This window comes from Haliaeetus leucocephalus, unplaced genomic scaffold (genome assembly GCF_000737465.1).
Source record: "Haliaeetus leucocephalus isolate CR32 unplaced genomic scaffold, Haliaeetus_leucocephalus-4.0 Scaffold915, whole genome shotgun sequence".
Classification (NCBI taxonomy): Eukaryota; Metazoa; Chordata; class Aves; order Accipitriformes; family Accipitridae; genus Haliaeetus; species Haliaeetus leucocephalus.
This window is the reverse complement of record NW_010973351.1, coordinates 219,922-246,221: the sequence shown is the minus strand read 5'-3', so window position 1 is coordinate 246,221 and position 26,300 is coordinate 219,922. Positions and strand designations below refer to the sequence as shown.

General features: G+C 41.0%; 1 protein-coding gene across 1 annotated transcript in view; it reads right to left on the bottom strand.

The window, feature by feature from the left end:
• The window catches only part of ELP2 (elongator acetyltransferase complex subunit 2), a 39,294-nt gene extending 26,888 nt beyond the window's left edge, over positions 1–12,406 (bottom strand). Inside the window, exons 1-6 of the mRNA XM_010583555.1 lie at positions 12,275–12,406; positions 12,113–12,191; positions 10,742–10,827; positions 8,803–8,953; positions 7,499–7,576; positions 3,260–3,324 (exon numbers count right to left, since the gene is read on the bottom strand). Coding sequence (XP_010581857.1) covers positions 3,260–3,324; positions 7,499–7,576; positions 8,803–8,953; positions 10,742–10,827; positions 12,113–12,191; positions 12,275–12,406 — 591 coding nt within the window. The remainder of the gene's footprint in view (positions 1–3,259; positions 3,325–7,498; positions 7,577–8,802; positions 8,954–10,741; positions 10,828–12,112; positions 12,192–12,274) is intronic.
• Positions 12,407–26,300: the final 13,894 nt, after the last annotated feature.

The following is a 26,300-nucleotide window of genomic DNA, read 5'->3' as shown; positions in this document are numbered from 1 at the left end:
CACTGAAAACTGAGCAAGGAATAGTGTTACTGTTATGACCTCTGCTTGAGTTTTTTTAAACTGTTTTTGCTGTTTTCCTTGAAGTCTGTGTCTCTTAGTATCACACATTCAGTTTCTTCAGTTGTGTTCTGTTCTAAAACTGCATCAGTTTAAAGCTTCTTGCAGATGCACATGGTCATTATTTTTAAATGATTCAGACAAAGTTTTTATTATTGCCTAGGTTATATTTGCAAGTATTTTGAGCTGTCATTCTTCTCATTTTTACAGATTTTGTTTCTGTAGTCTGTTTTCCCCTTGGTCCTTACTGGATACATAAGATTATTGGAAGTTACAGTAACAATAGCTGAATCTAAAAAAACTTATGGTCTGAGTCACCTACTTCACAGGCTTTCCCATGCCTCTTAACTAATCACTGAACATTTTTACGTAGCAGTCTGGTCTCTTTTCTTTTAGGCAAAGAATAAAGCTGTTCTGTAGGTAGCAGAACTAATGAAGCCTGCTTGTCTGTGGACATGCCCAGCAGACTCTGCACAACTAACTCTGCCCACACTTTGGGTACATGCCCTTCAGTACCAGGCTGGTAGCATCATTTGGCAAATTTGGCAACCACTACATAAGGTAACAGAGGTCCAAATCTTCTCAGTTTTTCTCCACCAGACACTAGGTGTGATATCCCTCCTCTTAACCAGCTGTTAGTCTTGTAGAATTAGAAAGAGCCTGAATTACCTTTGAGTCTCTTATTCCACCTTTCAATTAGGCCAAATTATTTGGGGGAAACATACTCCAACATGCACAGCAAAATCTTCTCACAGAAACCAAGCTCAACATAGAGATGTTTTGTTTTAAAGCTCTATTTTGATCTTCTGGTTTACTTACTTCCCCTCCATAGGCCTGTAATATCTCAAGCAGGAAGACATATAATGGTTTCTGAAAGATTTTTCCCTGGGTATTTTTATAAATCAATACCCTCTTTCAAGAACTCAGAAAAGCAAAGAGATCATTTTCTCTCTAGTGCTTAACACAGTAAGGGATCTCCGGGTAGAGTCTTAAAGGATTTGATGCCTGCCCCCTCAATTTCAAAAACCAAGCAGTTTTTATAAATAAATATATCTCAGCTGTAAAATTCATGAGTGTACCAAAAGGCAGCCTTTATCAGCTAACTGAATATGCCTCATCCTCCCTCAGAGTATAAGTTTCCTCCAAGTTTCATTAGAATGTCCCGTTATGAACTTACATTCTACCTTGGGGTTCATACAATCTTTTTTAGGACATTAACTAAAGGAAGAGGTTTCCAAGAGTAATAATTAACAGGACAGAGCTACAGGCCCTTACCAGTTAGAAAAGGATGCAGAAGTTCAGATTCTAATCACTCTTCCACAGTAAGTTCTTGTGAAAAATGACAGGATGACACTAACATTTCCTTCAAATACCTCTAAAAGTAGAGCTATGGAAGTCATAAAAGGGTTTCAGCAGATCTGAGAGAACCCAACTAAAGAGGAGAAACTCCTTTTAGCAGCTAGGAAGGAATTTACATCAGAAGGCTCACAAGGACGTTTTCATTCTGTTAATAGCTGTAACGCACTACGCAGGCACTTTTACTCCACAGGGAATCAAATCTGGGGTCTTCCCTAAGGTCTGTACAGTCTATTTAGTTAAAAGAGACGTTCTGGGAAGGTGAGATAGATACCCACCAGAAGCCTCACTTCATTTAAAAAATAGAGACTCTGAACCCCAACTCTGCCAGGAGAGCTGGTGAAAATACCTCCTAAAATTGAAGGAAAATGTGTGAAAAATAACACATGTAAAATGAGAGAAAATTCCTCATCCTTTGTATGATTAAAGTTTCTTACCTCCAAAAAAAGACAGCAGCATAAACATGCTTATGAAGCTGAAGATAGAGCTTGTTTCTTCCAATTACCTTCCTTTATCCCCCACAGACTGACTGCATTTATGAATGGCTAAGACTGCTGTTATACTCAAAAGTTTGGTCAACAACTGGCAAAAGAAGTTATGGAACTCTGAACACTTCTGGCAGTCAAACTGCATATTATTTGTTAATCTGAACCATACAAGAAAACCATTTCCAGATTTTGAATGAGGAAAATCAACTGCACAACCCCTGACATAAGTCTTTCTTTAGCATGCTGAGAATCACAATTGGCATTCTGCCATTGCTAAATCCCAAAGAATGTCATTAAACTGATTTAACTCATGAGCTACATAGGAAAAAAAACCCCGAACCTAAGAAAGTGACCCTTCTTTCCTGCTTAGCAGTCCAGAAATCACTAAACATAGCAGATAAAGGATGAAGTATTTATTTTATGGACAACAACAAAAAATCTTATTATTGTATGTTGCAGCATGAACAAGCAAAATTATCTATAAAGTAGCTTTTATCTCTCTCAAAAAGCAAAAAGGAGTATCTATTCTTCAATCTCTAAGGGGACTGTGCCTGAACAAATCCAGAAAAGTCATTCCTACATATGTTAGTTAGAATGGGGGTTTCTGAATGGTAGGTTCACTGGTGCATTGTGGGGCAGCATTTGTGGTTTGAGGGGTTTTTTTAAGGGAGTGATAAGAGAGAAAGAAAAGACATTGACTTCTGGTTTGGAAGACAGTCATTCAACACGCTTTAGAGTCTAACAAAACTTCTGAACAGATGCAAGAGAGGACAGAACTTCTTTCTAGCACTCCAAAGAAACATTTAACTGTATGAAAAACTAAAGATAGCTACAGCTTCCAAGTAATACATGAAAAATGTGCATGCTTTTAGAAGACGAGACACTCCTTCAAATATTTCTTTCCACATTCAGAAGCATTCAGCACAAAGAGCATACTTAGCAACAAACACACAATTCCACAGATAGAAACCATATCAGTTTTATTATAAGAATTTATAGACTGAAAGTAACATAATTTCCATATGAACCATTCAATACATGGATACTCAGTAAAGAAGGACAGTTGTAGCTATTTTATGTCAGCGAGAACAGAAACACAGGCTATCTTCACACAGGGAAAAAATAAGAAAAACTAACACTTTTATGCACTGAATCAAACTTCAACATTCTGTATATTCACTTCTTCATTACCTAGAAAAATGGATGAACTATTTAACAGAGGTAGTTGTAGGTGATGGCTATCTAGAAACAGACAGTAGTTATTGAAGAACCTCAGAAAAAGTCAGCAGCACATATGGAAAGAAAAGAAGCAGAAGAACTGAGTAATGTTCTGAGCAAGAGACAAAAACTGTAATTACCTGGCCATTCTGCTGTATAAACAAATGTATTTTGCAGTCATCACCACCACAAGCCAGTATTGGTACTGGGGGAAAAAAAAAACCAACAAAACCCAAACCTCTTGATTAATGAAGTTACAAAATCTAATATTCTAGGATATGAAAAATTACATAAATAACATAAAAATCAATATAGTATCAACAAATACATTAATACAAACAGACAGGCAAGCATGACTACCACTTTTTTATGTTTTTTAAATAAGACACCTAATACTGTTTGAAATAAACTAGTATTTCAAGAACACAAAACTTGCAATTTATTTTGGCATGTAAATTAATATCTACTAATACTTAAGATGCTAAAGAGTAGTTTCCTTCAAGCTCACATATCTGTAGGAATTTCAAGTATTAGGGATTTTTAATTATGTTTATTTTAATGATATCAACAGGCATTTGCTCTAAATACAAAAGGAGCAAGCAGCAAAACAAATTGACTCAGAATAATACAGTTCAACTCCCAAGTCAACTGAAGTAAGTATATAGATGGAGGCAGCATAATTATTACACAGCAAATAAAAAGATAGATGAAAAAAGGAAGACAGACCACCACTCACTGTACACAAGGATTTGAAAGCAATTAACATTATTATACACCTACTCAAGTCTTGAGTAGTAGTTTACTTCCAGGAGCTATCTAGAAAGTGTGCAAAAAATTAACATCTATTCAATCAAACCAGACAAAGTTACATCTAAGCAGAAAACAAGAGAAGTTAGGCAGTATATTAGTTCATCTCTCCCACAGAAAATCATGGGGAAAAACCAGTTAACCCTTACTCCACTCTTTTTGGGTCATAAGGATGAAGTAGTACTGCTAGGGACTGAAATAGCAAAAGAAAAGGAGTTAATTAGAAAAGTATGAAGAAATAAGTTATCAGAGCTAAACATTCACATTTCTCAAGTCTGGGTAGAAAACAAAATACTAAGTTTCACTAAAATCAGCTACTTAATTTAAAAACTAAATGTCATCCCTTTAAAGAGATAATTTTATCTTTATTACGGATACACCAAAAAAAACAACTTGAATATTCATAATAAGTTTATGCTCTATGCTAATTTCCTCTTTCTGCCTGTACCAAATCTGTGCCTAGCTATCTGCTGCTCCTCTCGCACTTCTAACATTTCACATTCTTACACCTCCATCACGTGCTTCTTCTCTCCAACCTCTAAGTCACATTTCACCTCCATCTCCTCCTTGCCTTCCACAGGACCAAAAAAAAAGACTGCTCTGGACCGGAGGTAATGAGCTGTTTTGAAAGAAGACCTGGTCTTCAGGTCCATGGAAATTGGGCAAGAGTGAGGGTTTTTTCCATGAAATACGATACAATATATGTTCTTGGAGCCTGTCCTGAGAAGTACATTTTATGGGTCATTACAGTAATGACATAATTATTCAATGGAATAAAAGTTTGACTAATAAAAACAAGAAGAGTATTATGATCTAGTTGCTGTATCAGACAAATGCAAAAGCTTTCACTCAAAAAGTTCTATCAAGAAGTATATAACTGGCAAAACCAGACAAGTATACAGTTTTTCACATAAATGCTCTAGACTATTAGAATTTGGATCTGATTAAGTCCTGCAAAGGAAATAGAAAAAATTAGTTGGAAACTGTGGCCCAATTGCAATGGGGACAGTGTGATCAGCAAAGTTTTTGCAAGTTCACTCGCTCTTTTCTTCATCTGTTGCAATTCAGTTCTGAGGAGACAATTCTTACTTGTCAGAGGCCAAGCTATGGCACTACAATTATCCACACAGTAGGAAGAATCACAGTATATGACAAAAGAGCTGACCAAGATCTGTAAAACAGTAAATCCTATTCCCAGCATTTTAGAAGCAGAGTTTCTGCAGGCACTGCAAGGCAGAAAGCAACCAAACAACCAAAACAGTATGAAGCTTTTCTTCAAGACTCACAAAACAACTGTGAAGAAACTCCTTAACTAAGAGGCTACCAGTAACATGCTTAAGCCATACTCCAGCTGCAAATGACTGTTCAGGTTTTTATGAGCAGTCTATTGGCTTTCCCCATTTGACTTCTTCAAAAAAATGTTTGTTTTTTTTTTTAATCATTTATTTTCAAGGACAATCAGTTAAAATACTAGGCACCATGAACTTCAATGTCTTTTGAAAGTTAAAGCATCCATTACGTATGAATCAATTTTCAATGCAAGCTTTAAATTTCTTTGCTTGGTGAAATTAGAGGTTATTCTGTATTTAATTCCTGACTTAAGAACTGCAGATTGTCCTCAAGAGAAAAGCTTCTTTAAATCTTAATACAGCTGCCAACATAGCCTTCATAAAGATTTCAGAGCAACTCCTAAAGTTATCATAGATCATTTTTCCCTGAACTCATTAAAATTCCAAATTCCCATTACATATTAATATTTCTGACAAAATGATCAGCAGTGAGATATTTTATAATATATTTTCAACTACTTTATTTAGATTTCAGAATTAACACACTCCTCTGAACAGAAACAGTTCAGTTGTATGGACTACTATGTCAGGTCTAGGAAGAAAACACAGAACATGGCTATGCTATATTAAAAGTCCCTTTATAGATTTCTAGGGCACACATTTCTAACCATACATTTATGGTTCAAAATCTAAACTATTTCTTGACAATTTTAGCAGCACAGATCATTCATATTGGAACAGGCATTACAAACATAAATGTATACGATTTTTTAAAAATTTCTGTACAAAACCTACACAAATAATTTCTCATTTGAAAATAATTTCAGTTCTTCAGAAGAGTAAAGTACTCTTTTTCAGGTTACGAGTACTGTGTTGTTTTGCATAACTAATTTGAATTGGGATGGGAACAGCCATAATAAAGTTGCTCTAAACACAACTTTAAGCAACACTGGATTTTGAGGACTGGGAGATTTTCACAGCGAAACAAAATGCTTGCTATTCCACCATTTAAAGAAGCTTCAAGCACTCCATGCAATTTTAGTTTCAGAAGCATTTACTTTTAAGAATTAACATGATAATCTTCATTTAAGGTTTTTCCAAAATGTATGGTCACTTCTTTTGTATACAACATGATTTCGATGTTAAAAAGATGCACTGCTCTAGAGTGTTACAGTGAGAGTTTCTTACCTGAACAGTATCATAAATGAAGAAATAATATATTGCTTTGCAATATGAATTTTATATTCATTAAACTGGCACCACAGACACTTCACTTCTAACGAAAATTCACACCAGAGGTAATGATTTTAATTTACTCTCAAGCCTTTTAACTTCATCTCAACAAGCACCTGTTAGTATATTTACAGGAGAAATAGAGAGAGAGGTTTAAAGTTCTTTAGCAGTGCAGATGCTGCTTTTGCTATCAGACACACTCTGGAAATGGACATTAGCATTTCCAAATGAGACAATGCATCTTGACAGAGCTTTCATATCTCCCAGAATTATCACAAGCCAAGGAATAAAATAAGCTTCTGTATAACTGCTCGGAGGCATACAATCAAACAACACATCAGCATGGAACACATGCAGCGAATAGTTGAAAACTCTAGATACAGTAAGAAACTTTAGTACTTTTTGTCTTGGGAGCCTGGAACTCCTCCATCCAATCCAGGTGAAAGGCTCCAATGATACTTAAACACAAACCCAATTCAACATATGTATCTGGCTTGAGGATACATTTAGTTTTTTAAAAAAAAAAAAAAAGCTCCTACAGATTTGCAACAGAAGAACGTATCTGTGGCAGGCTACAAAATCTGAACATTTTTGTTAACGGAAAACTATATAAACCATACCAGGTTAAAGTTGTTCAGCATCTCCATTTTTTCACATTTAAGACTGAACGGGTGATAAACACTGCTCATTAATCTGCAATTTTTGATGTAGGCCTGAAGATTCTTGTTCTGGATCTTGCCCTTCAGTCCAAGTGACAAGAACAAATATATGCAGTAGCACCACAAGGAGTGGGCGGAACTAACAGCATCATCCTATCCTGTTCACTTACAGCCCCGCTACCCCCTTTTTACACTGTAATCTGCCAGTATTCTAATGGCTAAGAAGAGTTCAGTGAAAATCTTTAGATACAAGCAGCAGCTTAGGCCAATTCCGTAGAAAACAAAAAATATGGCACAAGGGCCTGGAGTTGGTCAAATGAAAATCTGCTTGAGGGATTTCTTAGATTTTATGTTTCCTGCATTGATATTTAAGATGTGCAGCTGTACTTACCATTGCTTCCAGGCAAGAAGGATAAGCAGACATCCATAACAAATCCATTTCCAAACTGCAGAATTTCAATGCATTTAGCTGGAAAACAAGAACAGACAGTGTTGATCTCGTTCATCATAAGTATTACAGTTACACTGTCACTTCCTACTACATTATGTACTTAAAATTTCCCATTCAATTTTATTTTAAGAAGCTGAAAAATTTCTACTTTTTCCAGAAGCCTATCTTCTGCAGGGCCACAGAAATTCATCCAAAGTTAGCTGAGTTAGAACGTAAGTCACTATTCTCCACTGAGTATTCAAGTTGTACAGCTTCACTGTGGTAACACATCAAAAGTGATAAATGTTGCAAATTATATCCTGTGGCAACTGTATTCACTACACAGGAAGCTAAAACTGAATCCATTTGCTACAAGAGCAGGTAGAGAGATGAGCAAAAACCTGCAAACACCCCTGAGACCCTAGAAGCGGTTAAACTGGTAAGCCATCAAAATCAGAGTAACCAACAGGATAGCAGAAAAACCTTTCTCCAGAAGCAGAATTGGTCCTTCCATCACTGGAACCCACAACAGCAAGACAAAAAGGAAAGGACAGGACTTCATGGTGTTCTTTGGGAGCATGAGAAATGCCTTCCAGAACACGTGACTGAAGATTGGCAACTCTATTTCTCTTATGTAGGCAAGGCAATGTGAAATCCTCAAGTACACCAGATAAGGAAGTAGCTTGAGAGATGCAGTCAGTACAAGTCAATTAGCAAATAACACTTTAAATCTAGATTATCCACCCTATTTATTTCTTATGCATTTCAAAGAGCTGTTCTCCCATGTGTCCATGCAAGATCCTACTGCCCCAAACTTCACTGAACTCAAGTCAATAGTAACAGCCAAGTGATCAGTTTAACCTCACCTTTCTAATCCCAGCATTAACCATTTTACTAATACACGTTACTTCACATACACATACAGCTAGTGCGCCCCCACATTACAGGGCAAAATGATGGTTCAGATTATCAGATTCTGAATACATATTAAAAAGAAACAAGTAAATTCAGCCAACACATCACTGATGAAAACCAAAGATAAATCATTCAAACAAATCAAACAAATCTGACCCAAAGCTGCTAAACTAGTATGACCCTCAGCTTTGAAAGAGCAATACAGTGGTTTGATGTACCAAAGTTTGAACAGAAATCAATGTAGTTGCATTAAAAGATGTTAGTATTTAGCCAAGTATGGCTTCAATGGATAAGAATTCATCATTTTTATTAAGCCAGTATGTTGTTCCTAACGTTAAAAAAAATGTTACCTTCTGAACCATGCCGAGACCAGATTCTCACAGTAGAGTCAGAAGCTGCAGAAGCTATTAGGAGACCTAAATCAGGTTCATCTGACTGGTAGACAGCATCCACAGCACAAACAGCTTCAGCATGGCCTTTGAGAGGAATGCTTTTCACAAGCTGAACACATCAGAAAGTTTTACAAAGTTTTAAATTCCAGTAACTTATCTGAGAGAATTTTTAAAGCCATTTTAAAAAATAAAATAACTTAATACTGAAAACAAGTTGCATACCTGCAATGGCAGAGCATCTGCTAAGCTATGCTTAAGCTATAGCATATTCCAGGAAAACACAGAGAAGGGATACAGCACTAATGAGTATTAGCTTGGTAAGATTTTGTTCAAAGCTGAACAGAATTAAATGTTCCTGTGTACACTGTACAAACCTCACCATACCTTGAGGAAAGCTGAAAATAGTATAGAAATTAGGAAGAGCGGTTTTCCTTCCTTTTTCTCCTTCTCTTGCCCCTCACCCTAAGGAACATCTCATAAAAGTTTGCAGAACCTTAGTGAAGGAGATGGAGCAGGAAACACAGTGGAATAAGTAGCAGCTACAGCAGCTCTAGCAGCAACGTTTAGTGTGTCCTTACAAATCAAAACAGCTTTTTACTCCCTCAAAATACCAACATGAAAAACAAAAACTCTAAATTTAGACTTAAGTACCTACTTTCTTAAAGAATGACTACAGGCGATTCAATTTGTAATCTGTTCCTCCTAAACACAAAGAGCAAAACAAGAAGCTTTTAATTCTGTGACCAGAAGTCATCCAGCATTTATCCAAATTTTGTCATAAACGCACTTGACATATCTTTCCAAAATATAGCCTGGTAGGCACCAGTAAGAATTTTTGATTGGTCCGATATAGAACTTTGCCTGTTTTTAAGAATTTACATTAGTCTAGAACTGCCATTAAAATGTGCACATTTAGCCACATTCTTTTTCAAAGACTGCCATAAGGCCGTGTACCACATCAGCGGAAATGGTTAATAAAGAAATCTGTAAGTTATTTTAAATAAATACGTAAACAGTTACAATGGGCCAGGATCAAAAATTATTTCTGAGAACATTCCCCCATCAAACTAGGTACATTTCCCCCTAGTATGCGTTCTCGTGCACTTTAAAATGCCAAGTCTAATCTAGTTTGAGATAGCCTATGAAATGGGTTACCTACACAGCCATTCACAAAACAATGCCTGATAAGTAAGATTTTAAAAGTTAGGTAATAAATTAAGTATTTTTTCATCTAAATTTCAGTTCATTCTGAAGGCTCTTTTACACCGTACTCCATCTTTTGCCTTACATTTTACAGTATGAATAATAAATTAGCATGTCTCATCTCAATTTCTCTGACAAAACTCAATTGTTGCACAGATTTTTTTTATTTATTTTTTTTTAAACACCGACCCCAACTTGTATATCATCCTGGTAAGACTACCTATATGTATACACCTACAAACACTACACTGTTACACAGATTGCCCAGAAATCACCAGAAACGGATATAAAGAAACGAGGAAGAAGGGTACAGGAAACATCAACTAAAAATGAACCTCACAGTTTGAAGATTTTAAGGCAGTTTAAAGGAAAGCGCTACATGAGATCAGCAAGCTGGCGACTCAAGAATAGACAAACAGCATCTTTTAGACATGCTAGACAAATCCACCTGATGACTGGTTAGCTAATTTCTTAATGAAGACTGATTTGAAATAGATAAACTGCAGAAAAGAAGAAACAACATTTAAAGTAAAACATAGCATGACAGAATACCAACAATTCGAAGGAGATGCGCACGGGGTTCAATAGTTAAGGTAAAACAAAGAGGTAGGGCTAATACAGACAAAACACATAATTTGTAGTGCGTGAGAAACTAGGGCAGGGGGAGCTTTAAAAAGAGGGTTTTCCTGCTTACCTGATTATTCCACGTTCCTGTTCCATTCCATTCCCAAATAATGAGTTGTTTATCAGATCCACCAGAAATTAACTCTGTTTCAGAAGCTGAAATACATGTTTTGTTAAGTTTTGTGAACACTTACTTTGTAACAGCAGTCAACAACATAAGCAGTTACATTGGTTACTACTCACAAAATATCAGATATCAACTGTAAGCAAAGTTTCCATCAAAATAAAGTACGGCTAATATGAGTTGCACTGTGCAAGGCAGCTTAAGAGCAAAGGTACTCTCTCAGACAACATAAAGACAAAAGTCACAGGAACATTTAAACTTCTGTATGAATGTGATAAATATATCTTTCCAAAAAGGTTCTCAAATCCGACAGTGGAATTTAATATTTTCTTTTTTTGTTTGGTCTTTTTGGAGAATAGGAAAATAAAGCAAGTGAAATCTAACCAAACTGAATTCAAAGCTTCACATGAAAATTTAATTCCCAAGTTCCCTGAAAATAATTTCTTTTAATCAACCTTAAGAAGAAAACGTTTTAGTGCAACCCGCTGAAAGGATAGCGGTTTATATCACTATTAAAAAGGAACGTTTTCACCTCAGCACTTTCCCCCCCAAAAAGCAAAAGGCATGTCACATCAACAGTCTAATCCATGGCCCCATTTCTCTTTGTCAGTGGGCTTCTTCAAATGCCTAAAGGCAAAAATATGTGCCTTTGAAAAGTCTGCACTGAGCACCTTTAAATCCTGGCATTACTATCAAGCAAACACCTTATAACAGTCTCAACCGTTTCCATCCTGAAAGATTATTTTTTCGTGGATACGACCTCTATGCAACCCACAGCTTTATAGTCAGAGATTTCTGAAAAGTCACTGCAAACCATGCTACAAAGTCAAACCACGCAAAGCTCCAAAGCCTTCCTAAAGAGCCCGGTGGCAGCACAAGCGTCTGTCACAGCCACCGATCCCTCTCGGAGCCACCGCAGCCCCAGGCAAAAAACAGCCTCGGGGTCTGCCGTCGGCTGCGGGGCCCGGAGAAGACGGACCGACCGCATCCCCTCGCTTACCGGACAGCTCACCCGGCTTTGGGGGGACCGCGGGGGTCACATTCCTGCGCAGCCACGCGTTAAAACCCCGGCTGGGAAGGTGGCGGCAAGGCCAGAGGACGCGCTGGAAGCACCCCAGCTCCTTATTACCCTCAGTTTGGCCCGCAGACCCTCTGTCGCCGGCCCTCCCGACTCGCCTCCCCAGCGAGGGCCAGCCCAGCACCGCCCGCGGCCCTGAGGGGAAGCGGCCCCGGCCCCCGTCGCGGGAGACATCCCGCCCCCCGCGGCCCCACGACCCCAAGGGACGGGGAGCGAGGTAGAAAGGCCGCGCTACTCACCCCCGTCCCGCCGGCGGACCCAGCGCACGCAGTTCACCCTGCCGGCGTGGCCGCGGAGGGCGGCGACCGCCCGCCTCACCTGCGGGAAGAGAGGGAAGCACCCAGCGTGAGGGAAGCCGCGCTACCTCGGCCCCGGCCCCGGCCCGCAGCGCCTCAGCTCACCGCCGGCTCGTAGAGAACGACGTCGCGGCAGCCGCCCAAGGGCAGGACGCCCCCCCGCCCCCAGGACACGGCCCCACCGCCCGCCCGATTAGCGCAGCAGGCGACGTGACAGACTTCCACGGGCGCCGCCATCGTGTGTGTGCCCCCCCCCCCCACTACCCAGGGGCGCGTGCGCGGCCTCGCGCCAGCTGCCGTAGCAACCGGCCCCGCCGCGGCGTCCCGGGGCGTAGGGAGGCGGGGCCTGAGGGGCGAGGGGCGGGGCGTGCCCACGGCCGTTGGGGCGGGTGGTGGTGGCGGCCATGGCGGGCGCCTGTGAGGCGAGGAGGGGGCCCGACCCGCTCGGTTTGGCCGTGCGGCCCCGGCTTGGTCTGGCCGTGGGGTGAAGGAGAGCTAACCTAAGTTCTGGGTGGCTGTGGGGAAAGCCCGGTTCGGGGTTTGGTGTGAGGGAGCCCCGCCAGCCGGGCCTCGCCGGTGGAGGAGCTTGAAAAGAGGGCATCGAAAGCAGTGAAACCCAAATTAGTTCGGGGTTTGGGTTTGTTGTTTTGGGTTTTTTTTTTCCTAGGGGGACAGTTTTAATCTGTATCGTGCCTTTTGTCAAACACTCAAAAGATTTAAAAAGTTTTAAGCTTTTCTAGGTTTTTTTTTTTTTGTGCATAGAAGTTGATTCCACATGTGCCCAAGTATCAGAGATCATGGTCTTACTATCCATTTCTGATCTGTTTCCATCACCTGTAAGGCGTCCCTCTGATAACGAATCATTCTTAAGTCACTGAGTTCAGGCCGTGTTTAATACTACGGTTTATTACGGATGTCCTGAACTGTCATAGAAATCATGGCAATTTGCAACTGAGCGATGGCCAGGGCCCCCAGTGGGGTGATCTGGATATGTCTGAGTACCTCTATTTTTCAAGACAAAAGATGAGATCATAGCAGATTAGAGAATTATATCTGTTAAAATTTTATTTTCTTATTTATTGATATATTTATTGCCCTCCCTAACCAAGAAATTCAAATCAAGAAAGATACATGCTGCAGTAGTAGTCTAGTTTTACTTGCATAGTTACTGGCCTAAAGAAATGGGATCATGAGCGGGTATCACACTATATGGATGTGCTATGACCTGTTTCAGCCATTTGGCTTCACAAGCTCAAGGATTTTGCCAGTTTTCAGTGGCTACAGATGCAACCTGCTACCCCACAGGCTGTGTAGGAGTCTCAGCGGGACCTTCGAGACATCCACTCTGCCTCCAAACGCTCTACCCTACATGTGCAGAAGGCCCTGGAGCAGACGGCAGGCTGAAGTATAAATGGACTACTCTACAACAGAAAGCGTGGAAAGGGAAACAGAGATATGACTATCTACAGCTGTCCAGTGCTTCCTGCCCCCAGATCGTACCTGGGATATCATAAAATAATCGAAGCTGAACTGAAAAGCTGGAAGCCTTGGGTAGAGGGAGAAGACAGCTCTACGTGACTGTGCAGGGAACGGGGCGGGGGGTGCAGGAAGAGAAGCAGCAGAAAGCAAGCAGGCATCCAGGGGAAGCACTCTGTGTAGCACAGGCAACACTTCGGACCCTAAATCACTGCTGCCTGGCCTTTATCTCTCCGTGTGCCTGCACGTTCATGAATACTGGCTGTTGGCAGCACTGTAACCTGACACAAAAATATTGCAGCTTGGCAATGTCTTTTTCCAGTGGGTATGAGAGGAAGGAAACTCTGCCTGATCACATACAAGATACAGCCAGAAATGTTAGCTGCTAAGGGAACAAATGACTCCTTGCACAAAAATGCACGGATCCAGTCATCAAAGCATGCTCTAACTGAGGAGTGCTGTCCCGGAGGATGGAGGATGGCTGCACAGCAGTCAGGTTGCGCAGCAACCCCCTCACTCAGTGTGCCCTGCCAGGGTTGCAGTCCGGCGGGAGGAGGTCGGGCAGTGCCAAAAAGCTGGGGCATGTTATAGGAGTTGCATTCGTTGCTGTGGGAACAAAGCTGGCTCTGACTGTGATTGTGGGCATAAGTGTAGGCTTTTCCAAGATGGATTTGGATGGGGGATTCCTCTATGACACGAGAAGTTTACTCATCTGATAGATAACCTGCTGATGATGTCCTGTAAAGAGGAGGGCCCCAGGCGCTGCTTGTGTTGTAGAGATTTGGAGGTGCACATCATGCCAGAGGGTGTGAGGGCACTGTAGCCCCATGCTGCAGGGTTTTCTGAGGCTGGTCCTCGCAGCCTTGGGCCACCACCTCGGGGATGGTGCTTTCCCAGGCAACTTGAAGGAGCGCATTGCAGGGCGCTGCTAGCGCCAGGTATTGCCAGTGATTGCCTCCTTTCTGCCACGAAGGTCTGGCACTGTCACCCCCGTGCCACTCCGACACCTCCCAACACCGAGAGAACTGGGATAAATCAACACAGAATATGGACTTGAAAGTGCCATGGGGAATGCTGTAACAGGACCACAGCGGTATGGCCAAAAAGCATGGGAAGCTGGGTATGTATCCAGACAGATCAGCCTAGACAAGCCCAGTTTCTTACACACTTTTTGTAAGTATTATGTCTGACCAAGTCCTCTCTCACATGGGATGCTGGGCCTTTGGTCTAACCCGAGAAAGTTTTTTTCTGAGTTCTGACGTTACAGGATCTTCTCTTAGGTCTGAAAAATGGAAGTACCTGGAGGGCAGTGTATGAGAAATTTAGAATATTGGATAATTATGACAGAATTAATATGCCTTTTAGGAACACGTGCATTATAAGGAAGTAATGGTGGTGGTCAGTGATGTTCCAAGGATGGAAGAGGACATACTCTGGGCTAGTCGCTAACTGCCAGTCTTCGTTCATGGCTAGTGTCCTTACTGAATTCAAATCTGTCCTTGCTGTTTTCCTTCATCTCCCCAGAAAATAACTTCTTCACTTTTCAGAAATATATGTCAAAATAATCATCCTCTTTCTTCCCCCTTTGGTGTAATTTTTGAGGCACAAGAAGAACTCAATTCACTGAACATCAGAAAAGGCTGTGATGGTGCCTAAGCAGACTTCGAAAGTCACTCTGTAGCCTTGTTCACATCTTTTATGTGTCTCAGTTTGGTTCTGCCAATGGAGTTACATCAACAAATTCCCATAAGGGAGATATTACTCATACTGACAAAAGGTTTCTTTAGCTTAAAATAAATTCACCAGTTAGATATTGGAATAATTTCTCTTATTCCAATAGCAAAATAGTAATTTTGATGGTAAACTCAAGTCTTCAAGTCAGGTTTGGCAGGCAGAGGTGGCTTAGTGATCTCCATGTGCTCCCTACCGAACTCAGTTATGCCCATAAGCTTTTAGATAGAGACTGAGAAAATACAATAATAGTCAAAAAATGAGAAATACTATTTCATATATTTATCTAATTATGTCTAAATAATGACATGAAAATACAATAATGTTGCAAATATGTTTCCACTTCCTGCAGAATGTTTCCAACCTGTTATACAGCATTTTTAGCCTCATCTTCTTTTCTGGTTTTATGAGGAAAATACAGTGTTGGATATATATTGCACATATTGTTAATTGAATGCATGTTGAGAAGAAATCTGGTCTTTGATAGATTAAATAAAAGTTTTACGCTTTTCTTTATTGGCTGGGGTCTTGGTGTAAAGGAGTATGTATTATTAGACATGGGTCATTCTGCATGTTACTATGAAAAGCAACAATCATATCTTAGGTTTAAAGTTTAATTATGTGCAGTTTAATTCTACAGAAGAATGTTTAAAAGTTGTTAAATTAGCAAAGCCAAGTACTTAAAGGTTGGGGGCTTTGTTCTTCTTGTATTTGTTGAACTTAGCCTGTCTTTAGTTGTCTTCATTGTATACATGCGTTATGAAGTAATCATTAATGAAGTTACTTCATACTCAAATTACTGCCTGCTATTTTTACTGTAGGTTGCTTGCCTCCAGTAGCAACCTGGATGAATAGTGCCTGGTGAACGAGGCAGCTATGCAGTATTTCAATTTCTCCGCATTAGTTATATCGTGGCCCTAGGCCTAATTCGCTGTACGGTATTCTTAGCACAGAATTATCCTTTTCCTCATAGCCTTTTTTTTTTTTTTTTTGTGACTCCCACTGCCACAGTACCTGAATGTCTCAGAAAAATGTATGAATTATATTTTTCTTTATAATGTCAGTGTTAGGCAGAGGGTTATTATATTCATTTTCTGAGTGACAATTTCCTCCTAGGACCAGAATTCAAAACAAAAGTGCCATAGTTCTTCAGTGATGAAGCACCCAATGTGGAAGACACAGGACGGCGTCTGGGAGAGGGGCTAACCACCCGCAGCACCCGTTGCCTCCAGCTGGGACTGCGAGCGTTTAAAACTTTTGGAAATCAGATTCCAGCATGGGGACACTCCTGACGGCTTCTGCAGGGCCAGCGTTTCACCTGAAGGATCAGAGCTGGAGCACTGAGAAAATAAATAATAAACAATAGTGACCAAAACCATAAAGATGAGTTTAAATTATTTGCCAGCTTCGCAGAGGATACCCATACAACAGCTAGGAACGACACCATTGCCTTCAACATCTTGAGTACAAATCCAGCCTCTCACTGTTTGCCAGTTGTGGGATCTGCTTCAGAAAGTGTTTCAGTGCATGGGGAATGCTACCTCATGGGTTTGCTGGGATTTCTTTCCCTTGACCCTGCATCTACCAGTACACTACTAGAAGGGATGACCTAAAGTTACTGACTGGGTCTATTAAAATTCAGTGTCAGACTAGTTTTTAACGGCCACTGATTGATTCTGGAACTGCTGGTCCTGTGTTCAATAAAAGTTAAGATTTCCAGTGTATCTTGAGCATAATGTAAGCCTGTGGCATCCTTTTCAAATACATTTCTCAAGATAAAAAGAGTAGATATTGTCACATGAATAGATTTAATTTAAAATGTTTAGAATAAGTTTTTAGAGACAATTTTTCCTTTAATTCACCTCACTGAAGACTGAAAGTTGAATGATGCTGGTGAAAAAATTTGAACTGAACTAATCTTGACTATAGCTATTTCCATTTTTCTTGAAGGCTGTATTTTAAGTATTCTATGAATGGCTTATATTCCCACTGCCTAAATGGATTTCTGATTTTCCAAAGAAAAAATAAACTAATTATTTATAAATACCATCAAAATTAGCTCTCCAAACAATGACTGTAATTGCTGGCTGAAAGAAATTCCACAGAAAATCTCTCTGATTTTCTTTTTTTTTTTTTTTTTAAAGGAAGACCTAATGCAAACATGACCTAGAAAACTGCTTGGGAAACAACAAAAAAAAAGGATAAAAGGATGAAACAGCTTGTCACATAATCAAACTGATTATGCATTGTGGTTTTGAAGCAGAAGCTCTAAAAGGAGACATGATAATAGGCATGCATTCCAGAGGGCGTACACATACACACATGAGAACTCAGAAATGTAATCTTGAACGTTAAAATCATATTTTACACTTCAATTCTGTATTAGCAGCAGTTCTAGCAGTTCTTGTATAACTTGGATAGGATATTGTTCCACGCTATAGAAGAACCTCTTACAAAGACAAAAAATAAATTCTGTAATATTTTCCTGACGCATCTCTTCATGCTCATTTAAAACTAAACATACTGAATTAATATCAATAGGTCATCTTATTTGTACACACACATATGTATTTGAATGCAACCACATCCATTATACATATATTTGTAATGAGTTTGATCCTGAACCATTGTTGCACAAGTTAACATGATATTTAGTCATTTCCAGAAGGATAAGCCTGATCCAAACCCTTTGGTGGTCAAAGAGATTCCTGGCATTTGATGAGGGGTCCGGTTACTGACACCAGGAGCTGGCAGACTTTTTTAATCTGTATGGTAATGATGTCACTCTTCCTTGCTGCTTGACACTGTCTTACACCCAGTAACTTGGTGAGCACAGGTATGAAAAGTGCTAAACTTCTAGCCCAGCAGTCTGGAGCTGTCACGAGTTTCAGTTAGGAGGAAATACAAACAGCATTACAGGTTTGTATGACGAAATCCCCATTCCCGGTGCAAAGTGTGCAAAGACAAACATCTGCTGAGCCTCAGAGCTGCAGGGGAGAGGGGAATACGGCACAGGGTATCCAATGGTCATACAGCAGCCAGCTCCTGTTGGGTAAAATTTTGTTTCCTAGGAAAGCGTCGTGGTTTAACCCCAGCTGGCAACTAAGCATCACGCAGCCGCTCACTCATTCCCCCCACCCAGTGGGACGGGGGAAAGAATCAGGAAAAAAAAACTCGTGGGTTAAGATAAAGGCAGTTTAATAGGACAGAAAACAAAGAAAATAATAATAATAATGGTGGTAGTAATAATAATAATAACAACATAATTAGAATATACAAGTGATGCACAATGCAATTGCTCACCACCCACCAACTGACACCCAGTTAGTTCCCAAGCAGCAATCCCTCCCAGCCCCACTCCCCCCAGTTTATATACTGGGCATGACGTCACATGGTATGGAATACCCCTCTGGCCAGTTTGGGTCAGCTGCCCTGGCTGTGTCCCAGCTTCTTGTGCCCCTCCAGCCTTCTTGCTAGCTGGGCATGAGAAGCTGAAAAGTCCTTGACTTAGTGTAAATGCTGCTTAGCAACAACTGAAAACATCAGTGTGTTATCAACATTATTCTCATACTAAATCCAAAACACTTATACCAGCTACTAGGAAGAAAATTAACTCTATCCTAGCCAAAACCAGGACAGAAAGGTAACAAACAACTCCCTAATTTCTGTCAAAATACAGATTCCTTTTTAAAATTATTTTTTTCTTTTTTTTTTTTTTAATGTGAATATTGGTGTGTATTGGTGTACAAAACTTCTGTAGTAGGCAATAATTTTTTTGGAAAATTTAATGAACTGCTTTACCACCCATTACAGATGAATTTGTAAGAAAGGCTTGAACCTGTCCCACCGCAGCGGCCATGAAGTGCCCCGTGCCATTCAAGTTGGAGTTGGCATCGCAGGTGACTGGTTTTATTTTTCCTCTCTGTTGCCCACAGCGGGACACAGCCTGGACAGATACCATGGGTGACAGAAGGGAAATAATTATATTTTGGAGGGGAGAAAAAGTGCTTTCTATTTAATGTGGCTCAGCTTAAACAAGCGGCTCAGAAGACTTCATACCACGCTAGCATTAAGAAAAATTGTTAACAAGGAAGGTGTTTCTTACAGAGATAGAAGACTGAATAATACTTGATGGGAAAGAGATTTAGGAGAGAAAAATATTGACCGAACATGGGGAAAAAAAAATCCCAATGGTAAATCAGTCAAAGTATACCAGCTACAGGAAACTGCAGTGTACTGAACAGGAACTTTTGATACATCTTCAGGTTTAAGGTAGTGAGCTCTGCTTTGGACCTAAAGCTGGAGTTCAGCCTCCTTCTTATGCATAATAATTCAAAAAAACATACTCTTTGCACATTGAGTAAATATTTTGATACTTAAAATAATAAGCCATCCATCGATAAATTTCATATCTACATTGTTCATTCATTGTGCAAAGTTACTTTATTTACGAGATGACACAGATACTTTTCACGTATGAAAATATACAGCTAAAGCAACCAAAATAAACAGCAAGCAGCCACACAATAGACCCCAAAGTATCAGAAATAGTCATTAAACAAAGGTATAGATCATTATTTTGCCATTCTTGTTTCCTACCTCGCAAATGGAGTAAGCCACTATACGAGATGAAACCTGCCTGGTTTGTCAAAGAGGTGAAGAGAAATGTTAAGACCAAGGTCCAAATCACCAACATGACTTAGGAACCCAATTTCTATTCGATTGCCTAAATGTTTCTGAGGATCCATGCCTACGTCATTTAGCTTAAGCTGTGACGTAGTTAATTTGACTCACTGGATGAAATAGAAAAAAAGAAGATGAGTTTGCATCAGGAAAACACCATGAAATAGAGAAAATAGGAAAGAATGTTTTATAGAAACAGCAGAAGCTGCATCAGTTTAATCATTTGGACAATCACATATGACATAACTCAAGTTGGCATTTCCAAGCACCTGAGTTTTAACTCTCACATGCTAATGTGTTTTGAGGCAAGTTATTTTGTTTCATTTTTCTTCACATTTCTAGTCATAAATATAACCATTCAAAGAAGTAAAATACCAAAGCAGGGATGGCTAGGGAATGAGGGCAAAAGCAATCTCTGCATTAGTGAGCCTTACAGGACATTCTGCAAATAGCTTTGCATGAAAGAACCAAGGGGAAGGATCATATACCAAAAGCCTGCAGTGCACGCTGAAATTCACTCATGAAATGCAAACTTCTGCACAGTCAGCAGTACTAATACTTAGAGAGTAGATGTTCACCTTTCATGCTGCATTAACTGTCAGCAAAACTAAACTTACACAAGGCTAGGCTGATGTTTTTGCCTCATTTTGAGTGCATGAAAAATTGTCATTTCACCAAGGAATATTGGCAAGGTAAACTACAACATTCCTCATAGTTCCTTCCCCACTTCTTCCATTTCTTCCATCCAAAAAGTCCATCATCCATGTAATCAGCAGCAGCAAAACTTTTCTTTTGCTTCAGACCACCTTCTACGGGTGAACAAACCTGCATCCACCCAATCTATTCCAGTCTCTTACTTCAGGCTCTTGAAGTTGCAGAGTCTCAGGGAAGATCTAGTCCCTCTCTTTCTCGTCATCTCTGATGCTGCACAGTCTCTGCACAGACCTCCTCCTGCAGCTCCTTAACTTGGTGACACAGATCGTCAATGAGCACACATCTCCTACAGGCTAGAAGACCATGTCCCGCTGCCCCAGCCTCCACGAGAGGCATTCCCTACAGCCCAAGACGTGGAGAGCTGCATCCTCCTGGAGCTCTCTCTGGGTGGAGGCCTCTGGCCCTGCTTGAGTAGTGGGGTTGGACATGATGACCTCCAGAGGTCCCTTCCAACCTCAGCCCTTCTGTGACTCTGTGGTTCTGTTACAGTGAAATCGCTCCAGTGCCTGCTGGGGACCGTGCCCTGCAGTGCCTCACCGCCATTGCTGAAGACGTGGAAGCTGTTCAGAGCAGAGTCGCTACGCGTCCTTCTGCGCAAACGGCTGTATGAACTGCAGCATCCGTTTGCTGCCTCTGTCACCTCCTTTATGAAATGTTTTCCTGGTTTTGCGATTTATCCTTTCTTTTAGTAGCCTTTCTTTCAATAGCAGGAGTTGGACCTTCAGAGATCCCACCCAGCCTAAACCATTGCATGAGTCCCATAGTTGCTCTAACAGCTGATTGTATTTTCTACAGCCATTGAATTCTGAGTCTGTTCAGCTCTGCTACTCCGTCTGGACAAGACGTCCAGCACACAGCCAGACAAGTCCATAATACGATAGGTGAACAACTGGCTGACGGGTCGGGCTCAAAGGCTTCTTGTAAATGGGGTTACATCAGGGTGGCGCCTAGTCACCAGTGGGGTTCCCCAGGGCTCAATTTCAGGGCCAGTGCTCTTTAATGTTAATAATAAATGATCTGGATGCAGGAATCGAATGTACATTAAGTAAGTTTGCCGATGATACTAAACTAGAACGAGCTGTGGACTCCCTCAGGGGTAGAGAGGCCTTATAGGGAGATCTGGATAGTCTAGAGAGCTGGGCAGTCACCAACTGTATGAAATTTAACAAGAGCAAGTGCCGGATTCTCCACCTGGAATGGGGTAATCCTGATTATACATACAAATTGGGGGACAAGAGGCTGGAAAGCAGCTCCGCAGGAAGAGATCTGGGGTTTTGGGTTGATGGCAAGTTCAATATAAGTCAACAGTGTGCCCTGGCAGCCAAAAGAGCCAACCGTGTCCTGGGGTGCATCAAGCAGAGCCTAACTAGCTGGTCGAGGGAGGTGATTGTCCCACTTGACACTGCACTGGTGCAGCCCCACCTCGAGCACTGTGTGCAGTTTTGGGTGCCTCAATGGAAGAAGGACATCAAACTGTTAAGAGTGTGTCCAGAGGAGCACGACCAAGATGGTGAAAGGCCTTGAGGGCAAGACTTCCAAGGAGCAGCTGAGGTCACTTGGTTTGTTCAGCTTGGAGAAGAGAAGGCCAAGGGGTGACCTCATTGTAGCCTACAACCCCCTCAAGGGGGGCAGCGAAGGGGAAGGTGCTGATCTCCTCTCTCTGGTGACCAGCAATAGGACACGAGGAAATGGAATGAAGCTGCATCAGGGGAAGTTCAGATTGGACATTAGGAAAAGGTTCTTCACTGGGAGTGTGGCTGGTCACTGAAATGGGATTCCCAAGGAAGTGGTCATGGCACCAAGCGTGTCAGAGTTCAAGGAGCATCTGGATAACACTTTTAGTCATATTGTTTAGTGTTAGGTAGTCCTGCGAGGATCAGGGAGTTGGACTCGATGATCCTTATGGGTCCTTTCCAACATGAGATATTCTATGATCTTTTCCCTGTTCCTAGTCTGTCCTTGCCTTCTACAAACGTTTATTTCTCCTTCTCCTCTCCTTTTCCCCTCTCCCATTCACTTCCCTGTTGCCTTAACCTCCGCACTGGGCACCTTGCAGAAGATATTGTATTCAAGGATCTAGTGATCCTGAACATGTCTGCTCTACTGGGCCTTGTACATAGGCCTTGAGCAGCCTGTTCGTTAGCGTGTGCGGCCACTGTGTGGGAGCTTGCTGCCCCACGCCAGCCTGAGCTGCGCTGGTGGGTGCTATGACGGAGATAACCTTCCAGCCTGTTGGGAAACTATCTGTTAGCTGGACAGCCTACTCGGATAATCCAAAACTTGTAAGACCATTGAGAAAGGTCGATTGTGTGTGGATCACGGGGTGGAGCGCAGTGCTCCTGCCCGGGAGAGCACTGCCCGTCCCTCACCGTTACCCCGAGTGGGTGCAGGTGGGTGCCGGACTTCTTGCCCCACGGGACCCTCGGGATGTGCCGGGCTGCACAGGTCCCCTGGCCGCGGGGTCACCTCAGCCGCATCGCGGTCACAGAGACACCCGTGGGCAGCTCCCACGCCGTACCGGCGATTTCACCTCCTGCGTGGCCTCACTTTTATCTAACCATGCAGCAAGAAGTTCTCACACGAAGGTCCTTTAGGAAGAGAGTTGTTTTCTTGTGAGGAAATCTCGTAGTAGCTCAAATGATCAAAAGGGGGAGAGCGTCTCTCCATGGACAGGATCTGCTCTGCACAGCATCCCTTGGGAAAATCCATCTGGGCTCCATCTGCTGCTGCATGGACAAGGGGCACCCAGCATCTGAAGGGATGTAAGATGTACTCACTATCTATATTCTTCTTCGCATCTTACAAAACCTGCTCTTTTATTAAGCCATTTGTCGTTGATATCCATAAGGAACCCTGCTCCATCCCTCTCCCTTTTCACCTCACCTCCTTCCCGGTGCAGAACAACCTTCTCTGCCTTTTCCCTGCCCCGGTAACCCTGCTCCCTCGGCGCGCCGTCCCCCGCACCTTTAGCTTGCTTCCCACTTCACAGCCCCAAGAGCCAGCCCATAGAAAGACTTCGAGATGCTGGTGAGACAGCGTAGAATCCAAGTACCGGGGGCTGAAAGACTCTGTCACCCACCTCAGTGCGTTTGCACTGCATTTACATTTCTCAAACTATAGCATGTTCCTTAAATTGTGTAAATTAGTTGTGTTTATACTATTAATAATAATAATAATAATAAAAAGCGTGCTATAGAAGTTGACAGATCTGCACGGGAGAGTTGCATAGATGCCTCATACAGAAACCAGCCAGGGAGCGGTTTATCATTCCCAGACTATTTGTGGTACAGTACGTGTGCTTGATAAATGCTACCAAATCACCCAGAAACATCTATCAACAAGCAAGAAAAAGGGGAGCTGCTGAGGTGACTTCTGCACACCCAGTTTTCTGCTTCTTGTTTAGCACTTTGTGAGAACGGCTTTAAATTATTCTGTTTTCAATGGCCTTTTGCCTGTTTTTTTTTGACCGTCATTAGTCATTACCTGACTTGTACTGGAAGCGCTCAGGATCAAGGGAAGCCGAGGCGTTTTGGTTCAGTTGCTTACATGAGGCTTGTGACAGATGGCAGAACTTTATTCTTAATGAGAAGTTTTTCCAGCCCAGGTCTCCAGCGAGAGAGTGCTCCCTAATCCTGCAGCAAACCCAAGGTCACTGCGGTAGGACAACCTCAGGTGGGTACCAGGAAAAAGCACGAGCCCCGGGGTGGTCTGTAACAGTCTGCCCACGCCATGAGCTTAATAGATGGTGTTGTTACCCCTAGCACGGTTCTACCTTTTGAACACCTGGGCGTAGTAATAAGGATGGCAAAAAAAGGATAAACCTTTAGCCTCGAGGAAAGCTGAAAAAGAAGTTGGCGCGTTCATGTTGGAGCCAAAAAAAAAAAAAAAATTGTGTTATTTACTTGGACTTCATTGCAGCCTGCATCCAACTGCATCAAGCATTAGTCATCTTTATAGAGTTTTTAGTAGAAGGAATGACTAACTTAATTATAATAAACCCAACTTTCTTACTTTATAATACAGTACAAAACCAACTAAAATATTAGCAGGTAAGCTCTAAAACCACAGAGGCAGCTTCTGGTCATATTTGAATGATATAATCTGTAATAATTCTCTCATGCTTAGGTATATTTTTGCCAGATGTATACCAATAGAATTGTTATCACAACCTTTTCCAATTTCTCCCGATAAAAGGCATCGATGTGAATAAAAAATTATGGCATGAGGTAGTGATCAGCTTTAGGATATGTAAGAGTCATTATGATTTCTATCTTGTATGTTTGTCACTTTCTGTATCAAAATTTATATCTAAAAAATATTTTCTGATCCCCTTCCATATATGTAACATCTGTTAGGATGTAAACACAGATCTTTTTGTACTGTGTGAAAGAGGTTGATGTTCTAGAAAATGCTAAGAAAATGTTTTAAACATGATCTTTTTTTTTAAACATGATCCTTTTTTTTTCTTTTTCTGAGGTCTGTGAGAGAGTATGTTTTCCTTCTTGCTATTTCCATCGCATACAGGAAAATTTTATTTTCCTTTATTTAATCAATTCATGATTCAGAGAATTCCTAAAATAAACCTAATGTCTCTCTAGACATGCAAAGAATTACAGGAGTTGTCCTGAGCTGATATAAATTGTTATACTTCCATTGGAGCAAATCTTTGATTGTTTACATCTTCTGAGGGTTTGCCTCTGGACTGTGAGAAAGAAAGTGGTTTTCTTCTTTGCTTTTGTAAGTGTTTGATATTCCTCGTAAACTATGACATAAATCAATTTTGCTATCTTGTTGTAGCTATATTACATTATAAAAATCCTCTTCTGAATGTTGGAAATTTGATCTGCCTTTTTCAGTGCTGCAGTTTAAAAACAAATGGAATAAATTTTAGGTGGGCGTTTATGAAATTGAAAAAAGGATCAGAGGCCTCTTGGGCAGTGTTTTTCCTTGCTGTTGGGGTTTTTTTTTGTTTTGCTTTTATGGCATACAAACAGGACCTACCTTACCTATTTTATCACAGATAATTGCATCCAAACCTTTCCAGATACTAAAAATAGTTAATCCTCATGTATTTTTGTAAAATACCTGGGTTTTATCTCTTTTCTGCATCACTATTATTCCACATATTGTTATTTCCCTTTGTCCAGAACTATTCCTTTTTTCCAAAGAGATTATTAGATGCAATTTGACAATATCTTGGAAGAAGCTTTAATAAATAAAGAATGACTAATGGGGGTTTAACCATTATTTCACATCACTGTTCGCTTCCAAGTGAAAACATCAACCTACATTTTTAAGGAAGTTATTTGTGTGAACAGCCTATTGATTTGTTCAAATAAACAGCATAGGGTTATCATTTGTCTTTTTGTCAGTATTTTCTCATATAGTAGTTCCCTTTCTTTCCTTTCTTTCCAGTTACTTTAAGTCCTATCTTGATTCTTACAAGCACATGTCATGGTTTACCCCTGCCGGTAACTAAGCACCATGCAGCCGCTCACTCACTTCCCCTCACCCAGTGGGATGGGGG